At 45.3% G+C, this 24,976-nt stretch overlaps 1 protein-coding gene across 1 annotated transcript in view; it reads left to right on the forward strand.

Annotated features, from left to right (window-relative positions):
* The window catches only part of LOC126463558 (uncharacterized), a 170,966-nt gene that overhangs the window by 63,111 nt on the left and 82,879 nt on the right, over nucleotides 1-24,976 (forward strand). The window contains exons 6-7 of the mRNA XM_050096171.1: nucleotides 3,617-3,903; nucleotides 21,783-22,031. Coding sequence (XP_049952128.1) covers nucleotides 3,617-3,903; nucleotides 21,783-22,031 — 536 coding nt within the window. The remainder of the gene's footprint in view (nucleotides 1-3,616; nucleotides 3,904-21,782; nucleotides 22,032-24,976) is intronic.

Raw genomic sequence — 24,976 nt, forward strand, 5'->3', positions numbered from 1 at the left:
GAATGAGTGTTTTGTAAGCCACCTCCTTTGTTGATGGACTACATTTTCTAACGACTCTCCCAATGAATCTCAAACTGGCACCCGCCTTGCCAACAATTAATTTTATGTTATCATTCGACTTCAAATCGTTCTGTACGCATACTCACAATTATTTTACGGAAGTAACTGCGTTTTTGTTATGCTATCATATAATCGTACAGTAAAGGATCATTCTTCCTATGTATTCGCAATACATTTGTATTTGTCTATGTTAAGGGTCAGTTGCCACTCCCTGCACCAAGTGCCTATCCACTGCAGATCTTCGTGCATTTCGCTGCAATTTTGCTAATGCTGCAACTTCTCTGTATGCTACAGTATCATCCGCGAAAAGCCGCATGGAACTTCCGACACTATCTACTAGGTCATTTATATATATTGCGAAAAGCAACGGTCCCATAACACTCCCCTGTGGCACGCCAGAGGTTACTTTAACGTCTGTAGACGTCTCTCCATTGAGAACAACATGCAGTGTTCTGATTGGTAAAAACTCTTCAACCCAGCCACACAGCTGGTCTAATATTCCGTAGGCTCTTACTTTGTTTATCAGGCGACAGTGCGGAACTGTATGGAAGGCCTTCCGGAAGTCAAGGAAAATGGCATCTACCTGGGAGCCTGTATCAAATATAGTTAAAGACTTTTAACTAAGATTTATTAAAATATATTTATTTCAAATCAGTCTAATTCTTCCAGACACAAAACAGGTCTACGTTAACCTGGGTGGTTGCGTAACCCCCTCCCCCCCCCCCCTCCTCAGGACTCTCCCGGACTGTCTCAAAACTAGGCAAAATCCTTGTAAACTCGGACATAGAGCAGCCATAGCCACAACACAAGAGAGATGTCATAGATGGCAAGAATCGTGGACGTAAGAGTGAACGAAGGAGTATGGTATGGGAGTGCTGTACAAATACTGAAATAATTGAAGATTTCGACTGCCACCAATGGTAGTGTGCAAGTTGGCTGTTTTGCCAAACTGCGCAGTAAAGTTTCAGTAAAATCTCATAAATAAAATAATTCAAGCACACCAATATTGATTTTTTTTATTCAGGTGAGTCTTGATTTTCAAATTTTTGTAGGAAAACGAAATTTTCTTAAGAAATCATTAGTTATATCCAAAATTTTATTCATAAAAATATGTCAGTGGATAGTTAGTGCTGTTTACTTGCAAACTGAGTACACATAAAATGTGTTAGCTTTGACGTAATCAGTGCCAAGGATAGCTCTTAAATGCAGAATAAATTTCAGCTAGTTAATCAGATTTGTGCTCATTTCATTGTTACAATTATGGTATAACCTTCCCCGTTCACTTACACCCAATGATTAGATTTGATTCATTGGTGTTCAAAATTACTACTTGATTCGCGTATTTCAGTATGATGGACTCAGATGTTCCTAAGACCACACAGCACAGCATCATCTTCTTTGGGGTCCACTTGTTATGGGAAGCGGTGGGCAGGCGACATGTACCATCACGAAAAAATGTAACCGCATCTTGGCCACCAGTGTATGGAACAGCGGCTGGTCGATGAAATGCAATAATACTGTACCAACAGCAGTTACACTACTAGCCATTAAAATTGCTACACCACGAAGATGACGGGCTACAGGCGCGAAATTTAACCTACAGGAAGAAGATGCTGTGATATGCAAATGATTAGCTTTTCAGAGCATTCACACAAGGTTGGCGCCGGTGGCGACACCTGCAACGTGCTGACATTAGAAAAGTTTCCAACTGTTTTGTCATACCAATCAGCAGTTGACCGGCGTTGCCTGGTGAGACGCTGTTGTGATGCCTCGTGTAAGGAGGAGAAATCCGTACCATCACGTTTCCGACTTTGATAAAGGTCGGATTGTAGCCTATCGCGATTGCGGTTTATCGTATCGCGACATTGCTGCTCGCGTTGGTCGAGATCCAGTGATTGAAATGGAATCGCTGGGTTCAGGAGGATAATACGGAACGCCGTGATGGATCCCAACAGCCTCGTATCACTAGCAGTCGAGATGGCAGGCATCTTATCCGCATGGCTGTAACGGATCGTGCAGCCATTTTTCGATCCCCGACTCAACAGATGGGAACGTTTGCAAGACAACCATCTGCACGAACAGTTCGACGACGTTTGCAGCAGCTCGGAGACCATGGCTGCAGTTACCTTTGACGCTGCATCACAGACAGGAGTGCCTGCGATGGTGTATTCAACGACGAATCTGGGTGCACGAATGGCAAAACGTTATTTTTTCGGATGAATCCAGGCTCTGTTTACAACATCATGATGGTCGCATCCGTGTTTGGTGACATCGCGGTGAATGCACATTGGAAGCATGTATTCGTCATCGCCATACTGGCGTATATGGTATGGGGTGCCATTGGTTACACGTCTCGGTCACCTCTTGTTCGCATTGACGGCACTTTGAACAGTGGACGTTACATTTCAGATGTGTTACGACCCGTGGCTCTATCCTTTATTCGATCCCTGCGAAACCCTAAATTTCAACAGGATAATGCACGTCCACATGCTGCAGGTCCTGTACGGGCCTTTCTGGATACAGAAAATGTTCGACTGCTGGCCTGGCCAGCACATTCTTCAGATCTCTCACCAATTGAAAACGTCTGGTCAATGGTGGGCGAGCAACTGGCTCGTCACAGTACGCCAGTCACTACTCTTGATGAACTGTGGTATCGTGTTGAAGCTGCATGGGCAGCTGTACCTTTACACGCCATCCAAGCTCTGTTTGACTCAATGCCCAGGCGTATCAAGGCCGTTATTACGGCCAGAGGTGGTTGTTCTGGGTACTGATTTCTCAATATCTATGCACCCAAATTGCGTTAAAATGTGATCACATGGCCGTCCGGTGTGGCCGAGCGGTTCTGAGCGCTTCAGTCTGGAACCGCGCTCCCGCCACGGTCGCAGGTTCGAATCCTGCCTCGGACATGGATGTGTGTGATGTCCTTAGGTTAGTTAGGTTTAAGTAGTTCTAAGTTCTAGGGGACTGATGACCTCAGATGTTAAGTCCCATAGTATTGAAAACCATTTGAACCACTTTTTTTTTTTTGTAATCACACGTCAGTTCTAGTGTAGTATATTTGTCCAGTGAATACCCATTTATCATCTGCATTTCTTCTTGTTGTAGCAATTTTAATGGCCAGTAGTGTACTTTGATATTGTACTGTGAACAGCTGTCACATGTGTGACATTGGTGCCTTGTCTTATACATGTGCGAGTGGTATTTGGTGTTATTCATGTGACAGGCCTGAAGATGACGTGACTGGAACATCGTAATTGGTTGTCTAATAAAACAATATGAAAATAACTGCTGTTGGTACAGTATTATTACATTTGTACCACGACAAGCGTTTTGGGTATTAGGACCAACAGAGCGACCTGGGATTCGGAACAACTTTGTTTGTAGAATCCATGCTGATTTCTAAAGAGGAGACTTTCGATCTTCGAAGTGGTCATAATGCTTGAAGGTAAGAGTATTTTACTATGGACGAATTGCATTTTTTGCTGGTATTTTCTCCGTTTTACGAAAAGCCTCGCCGGTGGACTGTGCAGTGAGCGGGTAAGGTGGACGGGTGCAGGTGCTGGGAGCGCTGTCGCAGTCGATGAACTTCGCGGTGGAGCTGTACGTGCCGGCGGGCTGGCAGGAGGAGAAGTGGGGCACGCAGCGCGCCGACGGCTCCGTCAACGGGCTGCTGGGCCAGCTGCAGCAGGGCCGCGCCGCGCTCGCGCTCGGCAGCTTCCACTACACGCCGCACCACCTGCGCTTCATAGACCTCAGCGTGCCCTACACCACGCACTGCCTCACCTTCCTCACGCCCGAGATGCTCACCGACAACTCCTGGATGACACTCGTGCTGCCCTTCAAGTAAGGCCGCGCCACACCACCCACACCAGAAACCTCACCAGACGAAACGCACTACCTGACAAAAGCAGTGAAGCAACCAGAAGACGCGGTCGGACGTCAGTGTACCTACACACCACTGACGGGTAGATTTATGAGTAGAGATGCAATTCTCTGTGAGAGATAGAACAGCAAACAGATTGCATTGATGTTCTTCGTGTTTAGTGTTTTTACCAGGCTTGAACATCGTCAGATCTACATCTACATCTACACTCCACAAGCCACCCAACGGTGTGTGGCGGAGGGCACTTTACGTGGCACTGACATTACCTCCCTTTCCTGTTCCAGTCGCGTATGGTTCGCGGGAAGAACGATTGCCGGAAAGCCTCCGTGCGCGCCCGAATCTCTCTAATTTTACATTCGTGATCTCCCCGGGAGGTATAAGTAGGGGGTAGCAATATGTTCGATACCTCATCCAGAAACGCACCCTCTCGAAACCTGGACAGCAAGCTACACCGCGATGCAGAGCGCCTCTCTTGCAGAGTCTGCCACTTGAGTTTGCTAAACATCTCCGTAACGCTATCACGCTTACCAAATATCCCTGTGACAAATCGCGCGGCTCTTCTTTGGATCTTCTCTATCTCCTCTGTCAACGACCTAGTACGGATCCCACACTGATGAGCAATACTCAAGTATAGGTCGAACGAGTGTTTTGTAAGCCACCTCCTTTGTTGATGGACTACATTTTCTAAGCACTCTCCCAATGAATCTCAACCTGGTACCCGCCTTACCAACAATCAATTTTATATGATCATTCCACTTCAAATCGTTCCGCACGCATACTCCCAGATATTTTACAGAAGTAACTGCTACCAGTGTTTGTTCCGCTATCATATAATCATACAACAAAGGATCCTTCTTTCTATGTATTCGCAATACATTACATTTGTCTATGTTAAGTGACAGTTGCCACTCCCTGCACCAAGTGCCTATCCGCTGCAGATCTTCCTGCATTTCGCTACAATTTTCTAATGCTGCAACTTCTCTGTATACTACAGCATCATCCGCGAAAAGCTGCATGGAACTTCTGACACTATCTACTAGGTCATTTATATATATTGTGAAAAACAATGGTCCCATAACACTCCCCTGTGGCACGCCAGAGGTTACTTTAACGTCTGTAGACGTCTCTCCATTGATAACAACATGCTGTGTTCTGTTTGCTAAAAACTCTTCAATCCAGCCACACAGCTGGTCTGATATTCCGTAGGCTCTTACTTTGTTTATCAGGCGACAGTGCGGAACTGTATCGAACGCCTTCCGGAAGTCAAGAAAAATAGCATCTACCTGGGAGCCTGTATCTAATATTTTCTGGGTCTCATGAACAAATAAAGCGAGTTGGGTCTCACACGATCGCTGTTTCCGGAATCCATGTTGATTCCTACATAGTAGATTCTGGGTTTCCAGAAACGACATGATACTCGAGCAAAAAACATGTTCTGAAATTCTACAACAGATCGACGTCAGAGATGTAGGCCTATAATTTTCCGCATCTGCTCTACGACCCTTCTTTAAAACTGGGACTACCTGTGCTCTTCTTTTCCTTTAGAGACTTGCGGTACACGGCTGTTAGAAGGTGGGCAAGTTCTTTCGCGTACTCTGTGTAGAATCGAACTGGTATCCCGTCAGGTCCAGTGGACTTTCCTCTGTTGAGTGATTTCAGTTGCTTTTCTTTTCCTTGGACACTTATTTCTATGTCAGCCATTTTTTCGTTTGTGCGAGGATTTAGAGAAGGAACTGCAGTGCGGTCTTCCTCTGTGAAACAGCTTTGGAAAAAGGTGTTTAGTATTTCAGCTTTACGCGTGTCATCCTCTGTTTCAATGCCATCATCATCCCAGAGTGTCTGGATATGCTGTTTTGAGCCACTTACTGATTTAACGTAAGACCAGAACTTCCTAGGATTTTCTGTCAAGTCGGTACATAGAATTTTACTTTCGAATTCACTGAACGCTTCACGCATAGCTCTCCTTACGCTACTTTGACATCGTTTAGCTTCTGTTTGTCTGAGAGGTTTTGGCTGCGTTTAAACTTGCAGTGAAGCTCTCTTTGCTTTCGCAGTAGTTTCCTAACTTTGTTTTTGAACCACGGTGAGTTTTTCCCGTCCCTCACAGTTTTACTCGGCACGTACCTGTCTAAAACGCATTTTGCCATTGCCTTGAACTTTTTCCATAAACACTCAACATTGTCAGTGTCGGAACAGAAATTTTCGTTTTTATCTGTTAGGTAGTCTGAAATCTGCCTTCTATTACTCTTGCTAAACAGGTAAACAATCCTCCCTTTTTTATATTCCTATTTACTTCCATATTCAGGGATGCTGCAACGGCCTTATGATCACTGATTCCCGCATGTCCTGCCCCGCACCCTTTGAGGCTGTTGCCCTTTCTGTACTTGCTCGAGGCCATCTAACCTAAAAAACCGCCCAGTCCACGCCACACACAATATCTACATCTGCCACAGACTTGTTTTGACGCTGACCACAGAAGGCTATGTCAGTGTTGCCCAGTTTCTGCAGGAGGCGGATATCCAGTTATAAATCAGACAAAAAGGTTCCAGAGCAGGAAGTTGTGCTATGTGCACTGTGTTGAGTATCTGAATGTGCAGAGTGTACAATGAAGTTTACCTGGAATTAATGTAATTTATAATGCCTATGGTCTGAGGCGTCTTGTCACGGTCTGCGCGGTTCCCGCCGTTGGAGGTTCGAGTCCTCCCTCAGGCATGGGTGTGTGTGTTGTCCTTAGCGTAAGTTAGTTTAAGTTACATTAAGTAGTGCGTAAACTTAGGGACCGATGACCTCAGCAGTTTGGTCACATAAGACCTTACCACAAATTTCCAATTTATTTCTAATGCTTATGACCGGCCACTGTGGTCGAGCGGTTCTAGGCGCTTCAGTCCAGAACAGCGCTGCTGCTACGGTCGCAGGTTCGAATCCTGCCTCGGGCATGGATGAGTTTGATGTCCTTAGGTTAGTTAGGTTTAAATAATTCTAAGTCTAGGGGACGGATGAACTCAGATGTTAAGTCCCATAGTGCTTAGAGCCATTTGAACCATTTATCTGATGCCAATGCTGTATCTGTGATATTGTTTACCAAATTTGCTTACTCATTTCTCTGGATAGATGGTTAATGCCAAAGGCCAATAGAGAAAGGGGGGCTTCATTGTGGGTCTTCATTTGACCAGCTGGTCGAATCGTGAATATCCAAATTTATGGGGCATTCAGATGTGACAGTGGCCCGATTTTGGACCAGATGGGAACTTGAGGGCAGGCCCTGGAGGCTCTGGTCAGCTACGTCTGACCACCACAAGCGATCGCCGTGATGAACACTAAGCATATCGAAATCCCTTCACATCTGAAGCTGACATCCGAGAACAAGAAATGGACTCCCTGCAACATTCTGTATGATCCCGCACCGCTGATCAGAGACTAGTAGCAGGCACACGAGAGTGTGTACACTGGTGTTAACGCCACAGCACAAATGGCTGCCTCTTGAATGATCCCATGACTAGGGAAGCCTGGACTTCAGATGAACGACGTCGCACTGCGTTCAGTGATGAAATGTGGTCCTGCACTATCCCGAATGACCATCGGCTGCGAGTATGGCCGCAAGGTAGCGAAATAACGTTCTTCCAATGTTTGAAGATGCACAGCAGTTTCTCCTGGAAGCGTGGTGTGGGGAGTCAGCAGATGTGGCTTCAGGTCATAACTAGTAGCGATTGAGAATTTTCTGACTGCATACCGGTATGTCAGAGGCTCCCTGCATCGCCATATATTGCCTCTCATGCGACGGTATCTGGTGCCATTTGTCAACATAATGTCACGTGTCTCCTATGAACTATCCGTCTGATTCTCCCGTGTGGGCAACAATCGTATCAGGCATCCAGGCCAGATGGGATGCAACGTCGTGCAGACAAGTGAGCTCATACTGCCAAGTTTGTAACCACTGAAATAACAACACACACGCTCACAACCTGTGAAGTTTCATATCGTTCCCGCCCCTTCTAAGTGTTTCACTTTTCTGTTCAAATGGCTCTGAGCACTATTGGACTTAACTTCTGAGGTCATCAGTCCCCTAGAACTTAGAACCCTAAGGACATCACACACATCCATTCCCAAGGCAGGATTCGGACCTGCAACCGTAGCGGTCGCGCAGTTCCAGACCGAAGCGCCTAGAACCGCTCGGCCACTCTGGCCGGCTCACTTTTCTGTCAGGCAGTGCATTGTATGACGTGCGTTCGAAAATTAATGGGAACTTTTGTATTTTTGGAAAAAATTAATTTATTCTTCTACATCAGTGTTATCCCTTTCTCGTCCACAGCTCGTGGTCGTGCGGTAGCGTTCTCGCTTCCCGCGCCCGGGTTCCCGGGTTCGATTCCCGGCGGGGTCAGGGATTTTCTCTGCCTCGTGATGACTGGGTGTTGTGTGCTGTCCTTAGGTTAGTTAGGTTTCAGTAGTTCTAAGTTCTAGGGGACTGATGACCATAGATGTTAAGTCCCATAGTTCTCAGAGCCATTTGAATATCCCTTTCTCCAGCGTTATCCAACATACTTAAGCCAGCGCTTCTACCGACTCCAGAAACTCTTCTGGTACTCGAGGTTTGATATAACTTTTGCCTCACTCAACGATACTTTTTTTAATCTAAGCTTGCAAAACGACTTGGCTCTAAGCTTTTCTTTATTTTTGTACCTTAAACAAGTCACATATTGCGATTATGGAGGCCAGGGCATTATTATACAGTACTGTTTTTGGTCCAAAACGCGCGAACAAACAACGAATTGTGACCAGGTCCACAGTCATAGTGCAAAATTCATCAACTATTTCACCACAAATCCAGGGTTGTTTTACATTTTGATTTGCGCAAACGGCATTGATCTTTTAGGTGCAATACTACTCGTTATTGACTGTGTTTTAAGAACTAATGGTGCACTATGCCACTGAAATACGTCAGAGAACACACTGAACATGACGTTCACATATGACCGCATGTGTCGAGCTTTATTCAGTCTTGGCGATCCGGACTATTTGCATTGGGACGACTGATCCTTAATTTCGACGTCATATGAGTAAACCTATGTTTCACCATCTTTCATGACATGTTAAGTAGTCTTTTAGACTTCGTCCAGTGACTCTTGAGCAGCTTGCATTATCCGATGTTTTTTTTTCGAAATTCAACAATTTTAGAACAGATTTTGCTTTCTCATGTTTCATACTCAAAGCACACAAAAAATGATGGAACTGGTATGCCAACATCAATGACATCCCCGATTGTGGTTCAACGATCGTTCAGAATAATTTCTTAATCATTTTTAAATGAAGAATAAAAACAGGCAATCAGTTGCACAAATTTTATTGCATTTATCTGGCTTCTATACCGACTAAGGGTATCTTCTATCAGAATAAGGTATAGTTACATAGGTTGAAATTGCACGGAGAGATAACAAAACCATATGAGCTGGAGTGCTCCAGTCAAATAAGTAAAAGTTATCTTGGAAAGCCATTATTAAAACCACAAGCATAACAAGCCTCTAGGGCAGTTATCTGTCCCACATTTACAGGATAACTGATACCAGTAGTAGTGGCTTGCTAAGCTTGTGGTTTTAATGTTGGCTTTACAAAATATTTTTTACTTATTTGACTCGAGCACTTGAGCCCCCTAATGTGGTTTTATTACCTCTCCGTGCAATGTGAACTCATGTAACTATAGCTTATTCTGATGAAGGTACTCGTAGTCGCTATCGAAACCATGTGCCCACTAGACCACAGGGCACCTGCTGAACCCAGTTGACTGAAATGCTGATCATTTCTGTAGAACATAGTGCCGTACATGTCCTGTGAATTTGAATATTCTAGCTCTTGTCGTTTAGAGTTTTCTGCTTTTCTGAACATGAGTGTATTTCTAAAACTTATGCCGTTCTTACTGAAAAATTTAATGCAAATTCTCTGATCCATTCTTACACAAATCAAATAATCGCCGATGCTAACAAAAAACTGGCAACCTCTTCTACTGTTAACAACATATAATATCCCGCACGGCTAACAGTGCGGAGATAATTTTCAGACATGTATACCAACATAACTACGAAAAAATCGCGCCAACAAAATTCAAATTCTGTTTTTTGAAAACATACAGTAGTCACCCCCTTACTAGAGCAAAAAGTCCCGGGAGAGCTGTAGATGACGCAGAACTCATGTGACCCTGCACTGCTGACATGTCATGGTAGTGAAGTGCTGTCGGTAGATGTGGAGACGCTACAGAATGGCAAAAAGGAGCTATTGTGTTTGGATGAGGCCATGACCCGATATGTTGGTGTATCATCGTGCGCTGTCCAGTGGGTCTACAAGTAAAGGTGTACCATTCGCATCCACGGAAAACGCCCTAAGGACAAAGACTGTAAAAAAAATTCTAGCCTACAGGGATTTGAGACTAGAGTCATGCCTAGCCAATGACAATCGGTTCCAAACCCTACAGGAATTGCTTCTGTCAATGAACTCTCAACCAGGACCTTTCCTTTCGCGGGCAAGTGCTCTACCAACTGAGCTACCCAAGCACGACCCACGCCCCGTCCTCACAGCTTTTCTTCTGCCTATATCTCGTCTCCTACCTTCCAAACTTTACAGAAGCTCTCCTGCGAACCACGCAGAACAGGAGAGCTTCTTTAAAGTGTGGTAGGTAGGATACGAGATATTGGCAGAAGTAAAGCTGTGAGGAGGGGGCGTGAGTCGTGCTTGGGTAGCTCAGTTGGTAGAGCACTTGCCCGCGAAAGGCAAAGGTCCCGGGTTCGAGTCTCTGTCCGGCACACAGTTTTAATCTGCCAGGAAGTTTCATACCAGCGCACACTCCACTGCAGAGTGAAAATCTCATTCTGGAAACATTCCCCATGCTGTGGCTAAGCCATGTCTCCGCAATATCCTTTCTTTCAGGAGTGCTAGTTCAGCAAGGTTCGCAGGAGAGCTTCTGTAAAGTTTGGAAGGTAGGAGACGAGATACGCTGCGAGGACGGGGCGTGAGTCGTGCTTGTGTAGCTCAGTTGGTAGACCACTTGCCCGCGAAAGGCAAAGGTCTGGAGTTCGAGTCTCGGTCCGGCACAGAGTTTTAATCTGCCAGAAAGTTTCATATCAGCGCACACTTCGCTGCAGAGTGAAAATCTCATTCTGGGAACAGTCAACCAGTTTCCGAGCAAGCATTGCAAAACGAGCTGCGTTCATTGGACATTTGGAGCCAGCTACCTAGCTAAAGACGATTGCTCACAGCAGTACAGAAAGCTGCACGCTTCCATTGGGCTAAGCAATACAAAAAGAGGACAGAATAGCTGACTGGAGGTGTATTGTGAGCTTCGACGAGTCGTGATTTTGCCTCTTTGTTGCGTCGATTGCAACGAAAAGTTAATTGCGGGAACAACGCCATAGGGTGTGTCTAAACCGTATCTTCGTAACATCCTTTCTTCCTGAAGCGTTAGTCGCGCAGGGTATGCAGGAGAGCTTCGATGAAGTTTGTAAGGTTGGAGAAGAGGTATCGGTGTAAGTAAAGCTCTGAGGACAGAGTTCACTCGCTGGTGCACTTGCCTGCAAAAGGCAAAGGTCCTAGGTTCGAGTCCCAGTCTAGCAACAGTTTTAATCTGCCAGGATGTTTCAAATCACCACGGCTTCCACTACAGAATGAAACTTCATTCTGCCCTAGTATTAAATCAAATAATAAAAATATCCGATTACGTTTATTCCTGCATTTTTGCCAGCAGTCATCCTTTCACGTCATCCAGTGTTCGTTATACGCTAATACACTGCAATGATATTACGACACTATCGCTTCTCCCCAAACATTCATGATGTAGTGAAAGTTGGTCCATCTAGTTGATAAATTTTGTTTTCGTTTGCACTTTTTTTGTGACACATGAGGAACTTAGTTATGAAAACGACATTTGGTTCCCTAAAAGCACTGCAGGCAATATTACTCATCTGCTTTTTAAACCTTCGCTAATAATTGTAGGTGTCTTGATTAAATTACAAACTCTTCCACAGCGTCCCATGTTAAGCTCGACTGTCTCCTTAGTTATTTTAGAGAAGTGTAGGTTCCTCACTCTCTCTTCTCTCATCGTGAAACAACTCGAAGGCCTCATCCGTTGGGGAAGCAAATCACACCCGATTAGGTGGCTGAACCTTCCACTCGAAGTCTTCTAGTCAACAACGTCATGTGTCTCCTTCTTTCTTCATTGTCTGCCTATGGCAGTAGCACTATTGAAAGAACGCTGTTGTCTGATTTTGACACTGAAGTCTTACTCAAGCCGTTAATCACCAGTGGCTCATGTACCGTCAATGTTCTCATTATGGATTATGAGAAGCATTAAAATACACCCTCCTACTCCTAACGCCACGATGAACTAAACAGTTCGACGTGTCACGTGCCTGGTATGTTGTCGGATCTTGTACTGGCCAGCTTCATTACAGTCGAAGGCAACATCTGCAGGACATGCCATATGAACACATTTCATTATAGTCAGGTAGTGTTTTCAAGATGTATGGGTCACTGTGTCTCTGGGGTAGGGCCGGCCTTGCACGTTTCACGTGTCACCTTTCCAATTCCATACCGTATCTCGGCACAGGTTAACAACCGCTGTCATGGTTTATAATGCGCAAATCGATGTCTTTGTGATAGGGACGTCGTCGAGTACTGCGAGCTACAAGTATTACTTTGGATAGGCGGACCACAGTAACGCAAATCATTCGCCAATTCAGTATTTGACAAGAACAAGAAGAACAACAAGAAATTACTAGCCATACCACACAGAACAGTTCTTGACTAGGGGTAAACAGTGTAGTTTGGCGTAGGCGCACCACAATTGAACCCTTGAAACCTGGAGTTGCAGCACAAGTTGGTACATGCTGACAGTTGCGGGGATGTCATTATGTAGGGGATGTTGATATGGGATGAAATCATCTCTCACAGGCGAATGATGCAGAAAAGCATTTTCCGAGCGAGTGGTTAGAGCTGTTAGTCTGTAGCAACCTCTAGGCGATCTATTATTGTCTTTAGCAAGATACTGCACCATCCCATTTCTCCTGAAACGAGTCAGAATGATTTGAGGAACGTCCCACCAAGGTAGTTGTACTCACATGGCTCTCCATATGCCAAAGTCTCAGTCCTACTGGTGTGTTATTGAGAGTGATATGTGTGTCTCCATCAGCTCTGACCTGTCTCTCATAGTTGTGGGTAGCGTCTGAGTGGTCTTGAGTTAGGACAGAAACGCAGCTCCAATTTCTCCATACAAAAATTTGCTATGGTTTCCTCACAGACGTCCCTCTGAAAGTAAGTCGAGGTGAGACAATTTTTAAGGAGATCTGTCACACTCTTTACGAAAATTCTTTCCAACTGTGACAGACAGCGATATAGTGCCATATCATTTCTCTTGGACTCAATCTGAAGAATATTATTTTTTCTCCAAAATCACCTGAATCTTGGTTATAAATGTCAATTTTTCATATATAAATGGTTGCAATAAAGTGGCCAATCCTTTGGCAGTCTCACTGATCGCAGTTGTAGCGATTTTATACATGGAAAAATTTGGAGAATCAGCCCTTCAGACGGAAACGAACAAAGCCTCATGTTAGTTTTGGTATACTGATGATACTTTTGTCATACGGACTCATGGAGAAAAAGATCTCAGAATATCTAAATTTTCTGAGTGATATTAATTCTGAAATAAAGTTCACTATATAAAAAGGGGAAGGAGGTCTAGTTTCATTTTTGATGAAGTCATACTCAGACAAGTTGACGGAATTTTGGGGGCAAAAGTTCTACAGAAAACTCACCCACACAGACAGACACCTCCAAAAAAAATTCCCATCGCCATTCCAAACAGAAAAGACGACTGATCCATACGTTAGCGCATCAGGCTGAAGGAATCTGTAAACCACAGTACATGGAGGAGAAGCTCAATAATTTAAGAGCTGCTTTCAGAAGAAACACCATGACTAGATAAAATACCTTGCGCATGTTCAAGGTGGTGCATGATTTGGGTTTTGGGACTATTACGGAGAAGGGATGGATGAAAGACGGGCTGCAGACAGAAATGAGCAATAGGCGATGAGGGTTTTTGGGACTGTTCTGAAAAGAATCTGGGATAAAAAATATGAGGAGGGCGACCCCAAAAGAAGCTCTTGGGATGGGAGGGATAAAAATGGAGAAAGAGAACCTGTGCGATGGAGAGGAAAAATTATATCAGTTGAAGCTGGAAAGATGAGTAAATCCCTCAGCGAATTGTGTGGGCACGTAGAGGGCAGTGTTTAAAGTTACATTCCCGAAGGATTTAGAGACTCTTTACGTTTAAAATTAGATATTTTGGTATAAGCATGGCAGAATACTGTAGCTAACAATCTTGGATGAAACTGTAGTTTGATTGGCGTCAGGTCTTCGGGAAGTGTAGGAAATTCGGAAGAATTCAGTATGGGGGAGGAGGACCAGAAATTACTTAGGATACTAATTAACAGTTTCATACAGGATTCGACTGGGGGAAGACTGATAGATGTAGGAAGTGAAAAGCATGGCATTCGATGATTTGTCAGAAGCCAAAACCCAGGCGACGTCGTTAGAATAGGAGAGAAGTTGGCTTAAGGCTTTGGAGATGGAGAGTATGGACGAGGGACGCAACTTCGATGTTTGATCAACAAAACAGTGAAGTAGCCGCGAGGGAAGGAGGGAAGAAATGAAATTTCGAGGGTTCGAAGGGTATGTGATGTTATTTCGATTATTACAAAATCGAGTCCCATTTGCAAAGCAGTTGACAGTATGAGGCCACTTGTCAGTAAAACGTTGCATCCCCTCTAGCCTAGAAACAAGCACTGATTCGGTTGGGAAGGATTGCATAAATCCGTTGTATCCTCTTCCGAGGTAAGCTGCCCAGAACTGTTGTAACTGGTCCTTGATAATCCCTGGGACGGAGTTGACTTTCAATCTCGTCCATCACAAATTCTATTGGGGTCAGTACAGGGATCTTGCTGGTCATTAGAGCTTCTCAACATCACGTAGACAGTTTATAGAGACACGTGTCAAGCCTGGATGTGCATTGTCCTGCAGAAAACAGGCACCACATCACTGTTGCGTGAGAGTTAACATTAATGGACGCAGCAAGTCTGTGTCTTACGACTGTGGCCTCATGGTTCCCTTTAATCACTTCCAGCCATGTCATGAAGTCATAACCGATGGATTCCCACAGCATGGCACAAGGAGTAGCACCTCTTAACCACTCCAGAACATTGGAATAAAGAGACCTCTCCCTGAGACCTGTTAGTCAAGGAAGGCAGGATTCGGTTAAGATTGTGGACGGAGCCATAATCAGTTACTATTGGTTGGCTTTTATTTGAATCACACACAATTTATTTAAAATCAACAACAAATAAAATTAATGACAATAATTTAAGAATCGTTTCACGGCTGAAGGCCTTAATGGAATTGTTTAAACTTGTTGTAACTTACAATTACAGTTATTAAGGTACACAAGACAAATCACCAAGATCTTAAAGCTCACTTCTAAAATAGAATTACCAGATTAGGATTTTGAAACAAGTAACCATGCTCACTGCTGAAGACCTTAATGGCAATAAATTAAGAATTGTTTCACGGCTGAAGGCCTTAAACGCCAAGAATGGCAATTATTAAAAAATTTAACCAACATACATAAAATACAGACACAGCAAATAATGTTTTGAAAACTAGCCAATGTGGCCGCAATTAGAATATTAAGACAAGTAACCATAGTCACGGCTGACGGTCTTTAACGCCAAGAATGGCAATTATTAAAAAAATTTAACAACATACAACAAAACAGCAGATATAATAACAAAGGTTAATTCAAAAGGACAAGCAACTGATCACCAAGCAGGTGAGACAAATAATGGTAACTCGGTAATACAATAATAAAATAATAACACAATAAAAAACATAAGGGCCAGCCACAGATGGTGCTCCAGGAATCGGCCTCTGAGTAGGTCAGGCCAAAAACCCTTCCGCGAGCGATGAGAAAGGCAGCCAAGAGTTGTGCATTCACACCACAAGATGGTAACTCAGACTAGTGGCAGTCTAACGAGTGACTAATGATAATCTTGGTGAGGCTACCTGACGTCCAGTAAACCAAATGCAAAGATGTAAAAATACGGCAAAGCCAGAACCGGCGGTCTGGACTCCGCCCGCAGAATACTGTGCTTAGAGCTCCCGCAATAAGAAAGGAATCACTACCACCAAGATAGAAGAATCGCCAACCAACCTAAAATCAAGAAAGCTGTCAAACTTACACGCCTTACCGGACAGCAGCGGCAAGGCGAGGAAACGTGCACTGCCGTTACATACACTAACCCCCAGGGCAGGTAACAGCAGCGTTAGCGGCCACCAGGCAGGAAAATACCGCTGGTTAAACTTAACAAGCTGAAGGCAGTAAGTAGTAATTATAACCCCAGGAAAACTAATCTTATCCGTCTTCCCCAAGCACTCCACTCGCTGCCCTTTGCCTCGGCGACACTACGAGCAGCAACACGAACCCAAGTCACTGGAGAAAGGCGAGATTTCACGATGGAGGAGGTTTGTCTACTCGAACTGCCGCGCTGGATTAGCCGAGGGGTCTAAGGCGTTGCAGTAATGGACTGTGCGGTTGATCCCGGCGGAGGTTCGAGTCCTCCCTCGGGCATGTGTGTGTGTCTTTGTCCTTAGGATAATTTAGGTAAAGTAGTGTGTAAACTTAGGGACTGATGACCTTAGCAGTTAAGTCCCATAAGATTTCACACACATTTGAACATTTTCTACTCGAATCGAAATGCACTCAACTTAAAACTTGCAGGATCCGGTTTCGACGAGGTCATGCACCCTCGTGACCACAGCTCTTCGATCTGGCAGTCCACGCGCGCCGCCAGTGGTTCCGGCAAGTTCCCGCTCTGCGTGGACCTGGATCCTCCTGAGTCCCCCAACCGAACTGCACACTGACACGACGGGGAAGAACAACGACGTCACCCCAAAGATAGGGCCACAGTTACTACATATCGATAACCGCCGCTACTGTCACTAGCGGACAGGCAACGCGTGCGAAACCAAGTGGCACCAGTCAACACAAGAAGAAGACAACCGCAACCATTTCAATTAATCGATACAGTCTGGCCTCGAGCAGAGGATGGAAACCTACAACAGCACCAACGCGAGCCAGAGCATGGCTCACCCTCAAGTCCGCTGCCATACTTGCTGATGATGGTCATCCAGAGTAGTGCAGAACCACTATTTATCGCTGAATATAACGCGACACCACTCATCAGCATTCCGTGCTTCCTGCTCACAGAGCTGCTGAGCTTCTCCAAATGCAACCGTTTATGTTATGTTGACAACACCAGCCGACACATGGGGCAGTAATTCCCTAATCTGGCTGCAGCTAGTCTCCAATCAATGGTGCAAGATGACACAAATGTTGAAGGGAGTCCATTACTTGCTCCCAGACGACAGGCACAGATGTGAAGGAGTTACAATGTGCTTGTTGAACAATACGGTGATCCTCTGTTGTGATGATCAAACACGATCAATTGGAACCTCAACAATGAGTGTACCTGCCCTTACATTCTAAAGCAGTCCAATACCAAGTTGCTGTCATATTTGAATGAACAATAAATCTAAATATTGCACTATTTGACCAGCCAGCCAAATGGAGACCCACAATACCCTTTCAAAGTCTGTCAGATATTGATGATACTGTCTCAAGAAGTGCGTGGAATCTGGATCTCCTGTACAGGAAGACCGCACTGTAGTTCCTTATCTAGATTGTCGCACAGAAGACAAAATGGTAGATATCGAAATAGATGACAGAGGGCTAGAAAAACAATTAAAATTGCTCCAAAAGGGAAAGGACGCTGGACCTCATGGGATACCAATTCGATTTTACGCAGAGTACGCGAAGGAACTTGCCCCCTTCTTACAGCGGTGTACCGTAGGTCTCTAGAAGAGCGTAGCTTTCCAAAAGATTGGAAAAGAGCACAGGTCATCCCCGTTTTCAAGGATGTCGATCAGAAGTGCAGAACTGTAGACCTATATCTCTAACGTCGATAAGTTGTAGAATTTTGGAACACGTATTATGTTCGAGTAAAATGACTTTTCTGGAGACTAGAAATCTACTCTGTAGGAATCAGCATGGGCTTCGAAAAAAACGATCGTGTGAAACCGAACTCGCGCTATTCGTCCACGAGACTCAGAGGGCCATACGCACGGGTTCTCAGGTAGATGCCGTGTTTCTTGACTTCCGCAGGGCGCTTGATGCAGTTCCGCACAGTTGTTTAGTGAACAAAGTAAGGGCATATGGACTATCAGACCAACTGTGTGATTGGATTGAAGAGTTCCTAGATAACAAAACGCAGCATGTCATTCTCAATGGAGAGAAGTCTTCCGAAGTAAGAGAGATTTCAGCTGTGCCACAGAGGAGTGTCGTAGGACCGTTGCTATTCACAGTATATATAAATGACCTTGTGGATAACATCGAGGGTTCACTGAGGCTTTTTGCGGATGATGCTGTGGTATATCGAGAGGTTGTGACAATGGAAAATTGTACTGAAATGCAGGAGGATCTGCAACGAATTGACGCACGGTGCAGGGGATGGCAATTGAATCTCAATGTCGACAAGTGTAATGTGCTGTGAATACATAGAAAGAATGATCCGGTATCGTTTAGCTACAATATGGCAGGTCAGCAGCTGGAAGCAGTTAATTCCATAAATTATCAGGGAATAGGCATCAGGAGTGATTTAAAATGGTTCAAAAATGGTTCAAAGGGCTCTGAGCACTATGGGACTTAACATCTGAGGTCATCAGCCCCTAGAACGTAGAACTACTAAAACCTAACTAAACCTAACTAACCCAAGGACATCACACACATCCAGGCCCGAGGCGGATTCGAACCTGCGTCCGTAGCGGTCGCGCGGTTCCAGACTGAAGCGGCTAGGACCGCCACACCGGCCGGCTATTTAAAATGGAATCACCATTTAAATTAATCGTCGGTAAAGCAGATACCATACTGAGATTCATTGGAAGAATCCTAAGGAAATGCAGTCCGAAAACAAAGGAAGTAGGTTACAGTACGCTTTTTCGCCCACTGCTTGAATACTGCTCACTGGTGTGGGATCCGTACATGATAGGGTTGATGGAAGAGAGAGAGAAGATCCAACGGAGAGCAGCGCGCTTCGTTACAGGATCATTTAGTGAAACTTCCTGGTAGATTAAAACTGTGTGCCGGACCGAGACTCGAACTCGGGACCTTTGCCTTTCGCGGGCAAGTGCTCTACCAACTGAGCTACCCAAGCACGACTCACTCCCCATCCTCACAGCTTTACTTCTGCCAGTACCTCGTCTCCTACCTTCCAAACTTTACAGAAGCTCTCCTGCGAACCTTGCAGTTCGAGTCTCGGTCCGGCACACAGTTTTAATTTGCCAGGAAGTTTCATATCAGCGCACACTCCGCTGCAGAGTGAAAATCTCATTCAGGATCATTTAGCGATCGCGAAAACGTTACGGAGATGATAGATAAACTCCAGTGGAAGACTCTGCAAGTGAGACGCTAAGTAGCTCGATAGGGGATTTTGTTGAAGTTTCGAAAACATACCTTCACCGAGGAGTCAAGCAGTATATTGCTCCCTCCTACGTATATCTCGCGAAGAGACCATGAGGATAAAATCAGAGGCATGCCGACAACCTTTCTTTCCACGATCAATACGAGCATGGAATAGAAGGGAGAACCGATAGAGGAACTCAAGGTACCCTCCGCCACACACCGTCACGTGGCTTGCGTAGTATTGATGTAGATGTAGGTGTAGATGATCACACAACATCTGACACTGCTCACACCCGTTACATAAACTACCAGGCCTAGTAACAGCATTAAATAGGTACAACACTAGCGTACTCTAGTAGCTGTTCTATCTGTCACAGAGAATTGTAACTTTAATCATTTACATACATGCTTATGGTGTGTATGCGTACAAAGTTACACTCGCATCTGATTGTGTCTTGTGGGTGCTTCAGTTTCTTGTCCAGCAGTGTGCTTTTAATCTACTGTACCTGTTTGTTGTATAATTATTCTAAGTGGTTTAATGTTCATTTATGGTCTACGGCTATTGTTGTTGTTGTGGTCTTCAGTCCTGAGACTGGTTTGATGCAGCTCTCCATGCTACTCTATCCTGTGCAAGCTTCTTCATTTCCCAGTACCTACTGCAACCTACATCCTTCTGAATCTGCTTAGTGTATTCATCTCTTGGCCTCTCTCTACGATTTTTACCCTCCACGGAGCCCTCCAATACTATTGACGCGTCAGAATATGTCCTACCAACCGATCCCTTCTTCCAGTCAAGTGGTGCCACAAATTTCTCTTCTCCCCAACTCTGTTCAATACCTCCTCATTAGTTATGTGATCTACCCATCTAATCTTCAGCATTCTTCTGTAGCACCACATTTCGAAAGCTTCTATTCTCGTCTTGTCTAAACTATTTATCGTCCACGTTTACTTCCATACATGGCTACATTCCATACAAATACTTTCAGAAACGACTTCCTGACACTTAAATCTATACTCGATGTTAACAAATTTCTCTTCTTCAGAATCGCTTTCCTTGCCGTTGACAGTCTACATTTTATATCCTCTCTACTTCGACCATCATCAGTTACTTTACTCCCCAAATAGCAAACAAAACTCCTTTACTACTTTAAGTGTCTCATTTCCTAATCTAATTCCCTCAGCATCACCCGATTTAATTCGACTACATTCCATTATCCTCGTTTTGCTTTTGTTGATGTTCATTTTATAGCCTCCTTTCAACACTCTGTCCATTCCGTTCAGCTGCTCTTCGAGGTCCTTTGCTGTCTCTGACAGAATTACAATGTCGTCGACGAACCTCAAAGTTTTAATTTCTTCTCCATGGATTTTAATTCCTACTCCAAGTTTTTCTTTTGTTTCCTTTGCTGCTTGCTCAATATACAGATTGAATAACATGGGGGATAGGCTACAATCCTGTCTCACTCCCTTCGCAACCACTGATTCCCTTTCATGCCCCTCGACTCTTATAACTGCCATCTGGTTTCTGTACAAATTGTAAATAGCCTTTCGCTCTCTGTGTTTTACCCCCGCCACCTTCAGAATGTGAAAGAGTGTGTTCCAGTCAACATTGTTAAAAGCTTTCTCTAAGTCTACAAATGCTAGAAACGTAGGTTTGCCTTTCCTTAATCTTTCTTGTAAGATAAGTCGTTGAGTCAGTATTGCCTCACGAGTTTCAATATTTCTACGGAATCCAAACTGATCTTCCCCGAGGTCAGCTTGTACCAGTTTTTCCATTCGTCTGTAAAGAATTCGTGTTACTATTTTGCAGCCACGGGTTATTAAACTGATAGTTCGGTAATTTTCACATCTATCAACACCTGCTTTATTTAGGATTGGAATTATTATATTCTTCTACGGGTATTTCGCCTGTCTCATACATATTGCTCACCAGATGGTAGAGTTTTGTCAGGACCGGCTCTCCCAAGGCCGTCAGTAGTTTTAATGGGATGTTGTTTACTGCTGGGGCCTTGTTTCGACTCAGGTGTTTCAGTGCTCTGTCAAACTCTTCACGCCGTATCATATCTCCCATTTCATCTTCGTCGACATCCTCTTCCATTTCCATAATATTGTCCTCAAGTACATCGCCCTTGATTAGACCCTCTATATACTCCTTCCACCTTTCTGCTTTCCCTTGTTTGCTTAGAACTGGGTTAACCCTAGGTATTTTAATGTGTTAGTTGATACGGTGCTACGTAGATGTTGACGAGTGTGATTTGGAGCAGCAGACGAGGGGCTGTCGGTGGCGTGCAGGTCGCTGATGTGGATGTCGGTGCTGGTGTCGTTGGCGGCTGGCGCGGCTGCGCTGCAGTGGGTAGGCGGCGGCCGCGTGGGCGCGCTCTCCGCCGTGGGCGCGCTGCTGCTGGTGCCGGCGTCGCAGCCGCCAGGGCGGCGCCACTGGCGCGCCAGGCTGGTGCTGGCCTGCTGGTGGCTGCAGTGCCTGCTCGTCGCTGTCGCCTACCGCGCCAGCCTCACCGCCATACTCGCCAACCCGGCGCCCAGGTTCGCTGCTCTCTCCACACGTTCCATTTACAAGCTTTTTTTATTTTGAAAGTCTCTTCGGGTTTGCTGTCTGATCCTAAAATCGACTTTACTCGATATTTCAACGATCCATCTGTTCGCCATCTTCAGGAAAATGCTGCTTCTGCTGATGAGTCCCGCTGAGAACTGACGCCGGGCTTTTTTTTTTTTTTTATTGTGATTTCATTCCGCTGCCCCATATGGGCAGGGGAGGGCTGTCAGCGGCACAAAAAAAAAAATGGTTCAAATGGCTCTGAGCACTATGGGACTCAACTGCTGAGGTCATTAGTCCCCTAGAACTTAGAACTAGTTAAACCTAACTAACCTAAGGACATCACAAACATTCATGCCCGAGGCAGGATTCGAACCTGCGACCGTAGTGGTCTTGCGGTTCCAGACTGCAGCGCCTTTAACGGCACGGCCACTTCGGCCGTGTCAGCGGCACAATCCGCCACTCTTCAACTGAGTGACATGACAACTAAAATAAGAATAAAATGTTACATACATAAGACGATAAAAAAGGGGAACATAAAACAGAGTAATGGGAGAAAATGGAGGTAAAAATAGACTGAGATAGAGACGTTCATGGGGGACAGTTAAAAAAGTCACCAGAAAGTTAAAAAAAAACACAGTTGTCGATTCTTAAAACACAGAGAAGACACTGAATGGACATGCACAGGTTAAACACTTAAAACCCACTTGGAGCACACACAACAAAGAATAAAACTTCCAGGTGGGACCTGCCGAGGGAAAGGTCAGAGAGGATGGAAAAGGAGGGGAGAGCAAGGGGCAGATGGGGAAGCGGCGGGATGAAGAGAGGAGGGGCGTCAGCAGGTACACGAAGAGGCAGGAGACATGTGGGGCGGGAGATGAAGAGGGAAGACAGGGCAGGATGGAGTGCAGAGACACTGAAAGGGGGCACAAGAGAGGGAGGGGGAGTAGGAGGGGGAAGCCACTCAGGAGGAGGGAGAGGGAGCCCTGAGGAGGTGGCAGGAATATGGGGTGACGCCAGGCTGCAAATCGACGTCCTATATAGGCCACCGTTCAGTACACGGCGCATGCGCCACCCATCACGGTTGCTGCCCTCCGAGACACGGAGGTAGCGCCGCCCTTAGTGGAACACTGCTGGCAACGATATATCGCACCCAGGGCCGCACCGAAGAACGTTCAATTTTGATGCGAGATAATACACGATTCCACGTCTTGCTAAGATGAAACCCATTGTCTCTGTTGATTATATTATCCGCCAACCTAATTTCAAAAATGGTTCAAATTGCTCTGAGCACTATGGGACTCAACATCTAAGGTCATCAGTCCCCTAGACTTAGAACTACCTGAATCTAAGGACATCACCCACATCCATGCCCGAGGCAGGATTCGAACCTGCGACCATAGCAGCAGCGCGGTTCCGGACTGCAGCGCTTAGAACCGCTTAGCCACTGTGGCCGGCAACCTAATTTCAATCGTCTCTTTATAGACACTGTTCCAGAAACCAGAAATGTTGGCAAGTACCACAGTTTCATCAAATTTCATACCGTGTCCCTCATTTAGGCAGTGTTCTGCTACTGCCGATTTTTCCAGCTGTTGTAGCCTCGTATGACGGCGATGTTCCACACACCTGTCATGCACTGTGCGAATCGAACGGCCAATGTAAGCTTTCCCACATTGACACGGAATTTTGTACACACCGAGTTTCCCAAGCCCCAAATCATCTTCCAGAGCCGAGCAGTGCCCTAATCTTAGAAGGTGAACGGAAAACACTCTTAATGTTAAAATTTCTTAAAATTCGTCCAATCTTAAACGATAAGCCTCCAGCATAAGGAAGAATGGCTACCGATCTATGTTCCTCTTCATACACCTCCGGAGATGGTCCAAACTCCATAGCCCGACGTATCTGCTTCTCGGAGTATCCATTTTCCTTAAAAACAGCCATCAAATGCGCAAGTTCTTGGGTTAAGCTGTCCCAAGAACGCCACTGCTTCCATTTTTAGACGTTATGGTTTATAAAAAACCAGATGGTACTTTGGGACACAGTGTTTACCGAAAACCGACGCACACAGATTGGTATCTGTATCCTAAGCGTTATCATCCACCACACCAATGCAGTGGTGTGTACAAAATTCCGTGTCAATGTGGGAAGGCTTACATTGGCCGTTAGATTCGCATAGTGCATGACAGTTGTGTGGAACATCGCCGTCATACGAGGCTACAACAGCCGGAAAAATCGGCAGTAGCACAACACTGCCTAAATGAGGGACACTGTATGAAATTTGATGAAACTGTGGTACTTGCCAACATTTCCGGTTTCTGGAACAGTGTCTATAAAGAGGCGATTGAAATTAGGTTGCCGGCCGCGGTGGCTAAGCGGTTCTAGGCGCTGCAGTCCGGAACCGCGCTGCTGCTACGGTCGCAGGTTCGAATCCTGCCTCGGGCATGGATGTGGGTGATGTCCTCAGGTTTAAGTAGTTCTAAGTCTAGGGGACTGATGACCTCAGATGTTGAGTCCCATAGTGCTCAGAGCAATTTGAACCATTTTTGAAATTAGGTTGGCGGATAATATAATCAACAGAGACAATGGGTTTCATCTTAGCAAGACGTGGAATCCTGTATTATTTCGCATCCAAATTGAACGTTCTTCGGTGCGGCCCTGGGTGCGATATATCGTTGCCAGCAGTGTTCCACTAAGGGCGGCGCTACCTCCGTGTCTCGGAGGGCAGCAACCGTGATGGGTGGCGCATGCGCCGTGTACTGAACGGTTGCCTATATAGGACGTCGATTTGCAGCCTGGCGTCAGTTCTCAGCGGGACTCATCAGCAGAAGCAGCATTTTCCTGAAGATGACGAACAGATGGATCGCCGAAATATCGAGTCAAGTTGATTTTAGGATCCGGCAGCAAAACCGAAGAGACTTTCGGGACTTATTACGCC

This window comes from Schistocerca serialis, chromosome 1 (genome assembly GCF_023864345.2).
Source record: "Schistocerca serialis cubense isolate TAMUIC-IGC-003099 chromosome 1, iqSchSeri2.2, whole genome shotgun sequence".
NCBI classification, from domain to species: Eukaryota; Metazoa; Arthropoda; class Insecta; order Orthoptera; family Acrididae; genus Schistocerca; species Schistocerca serialis.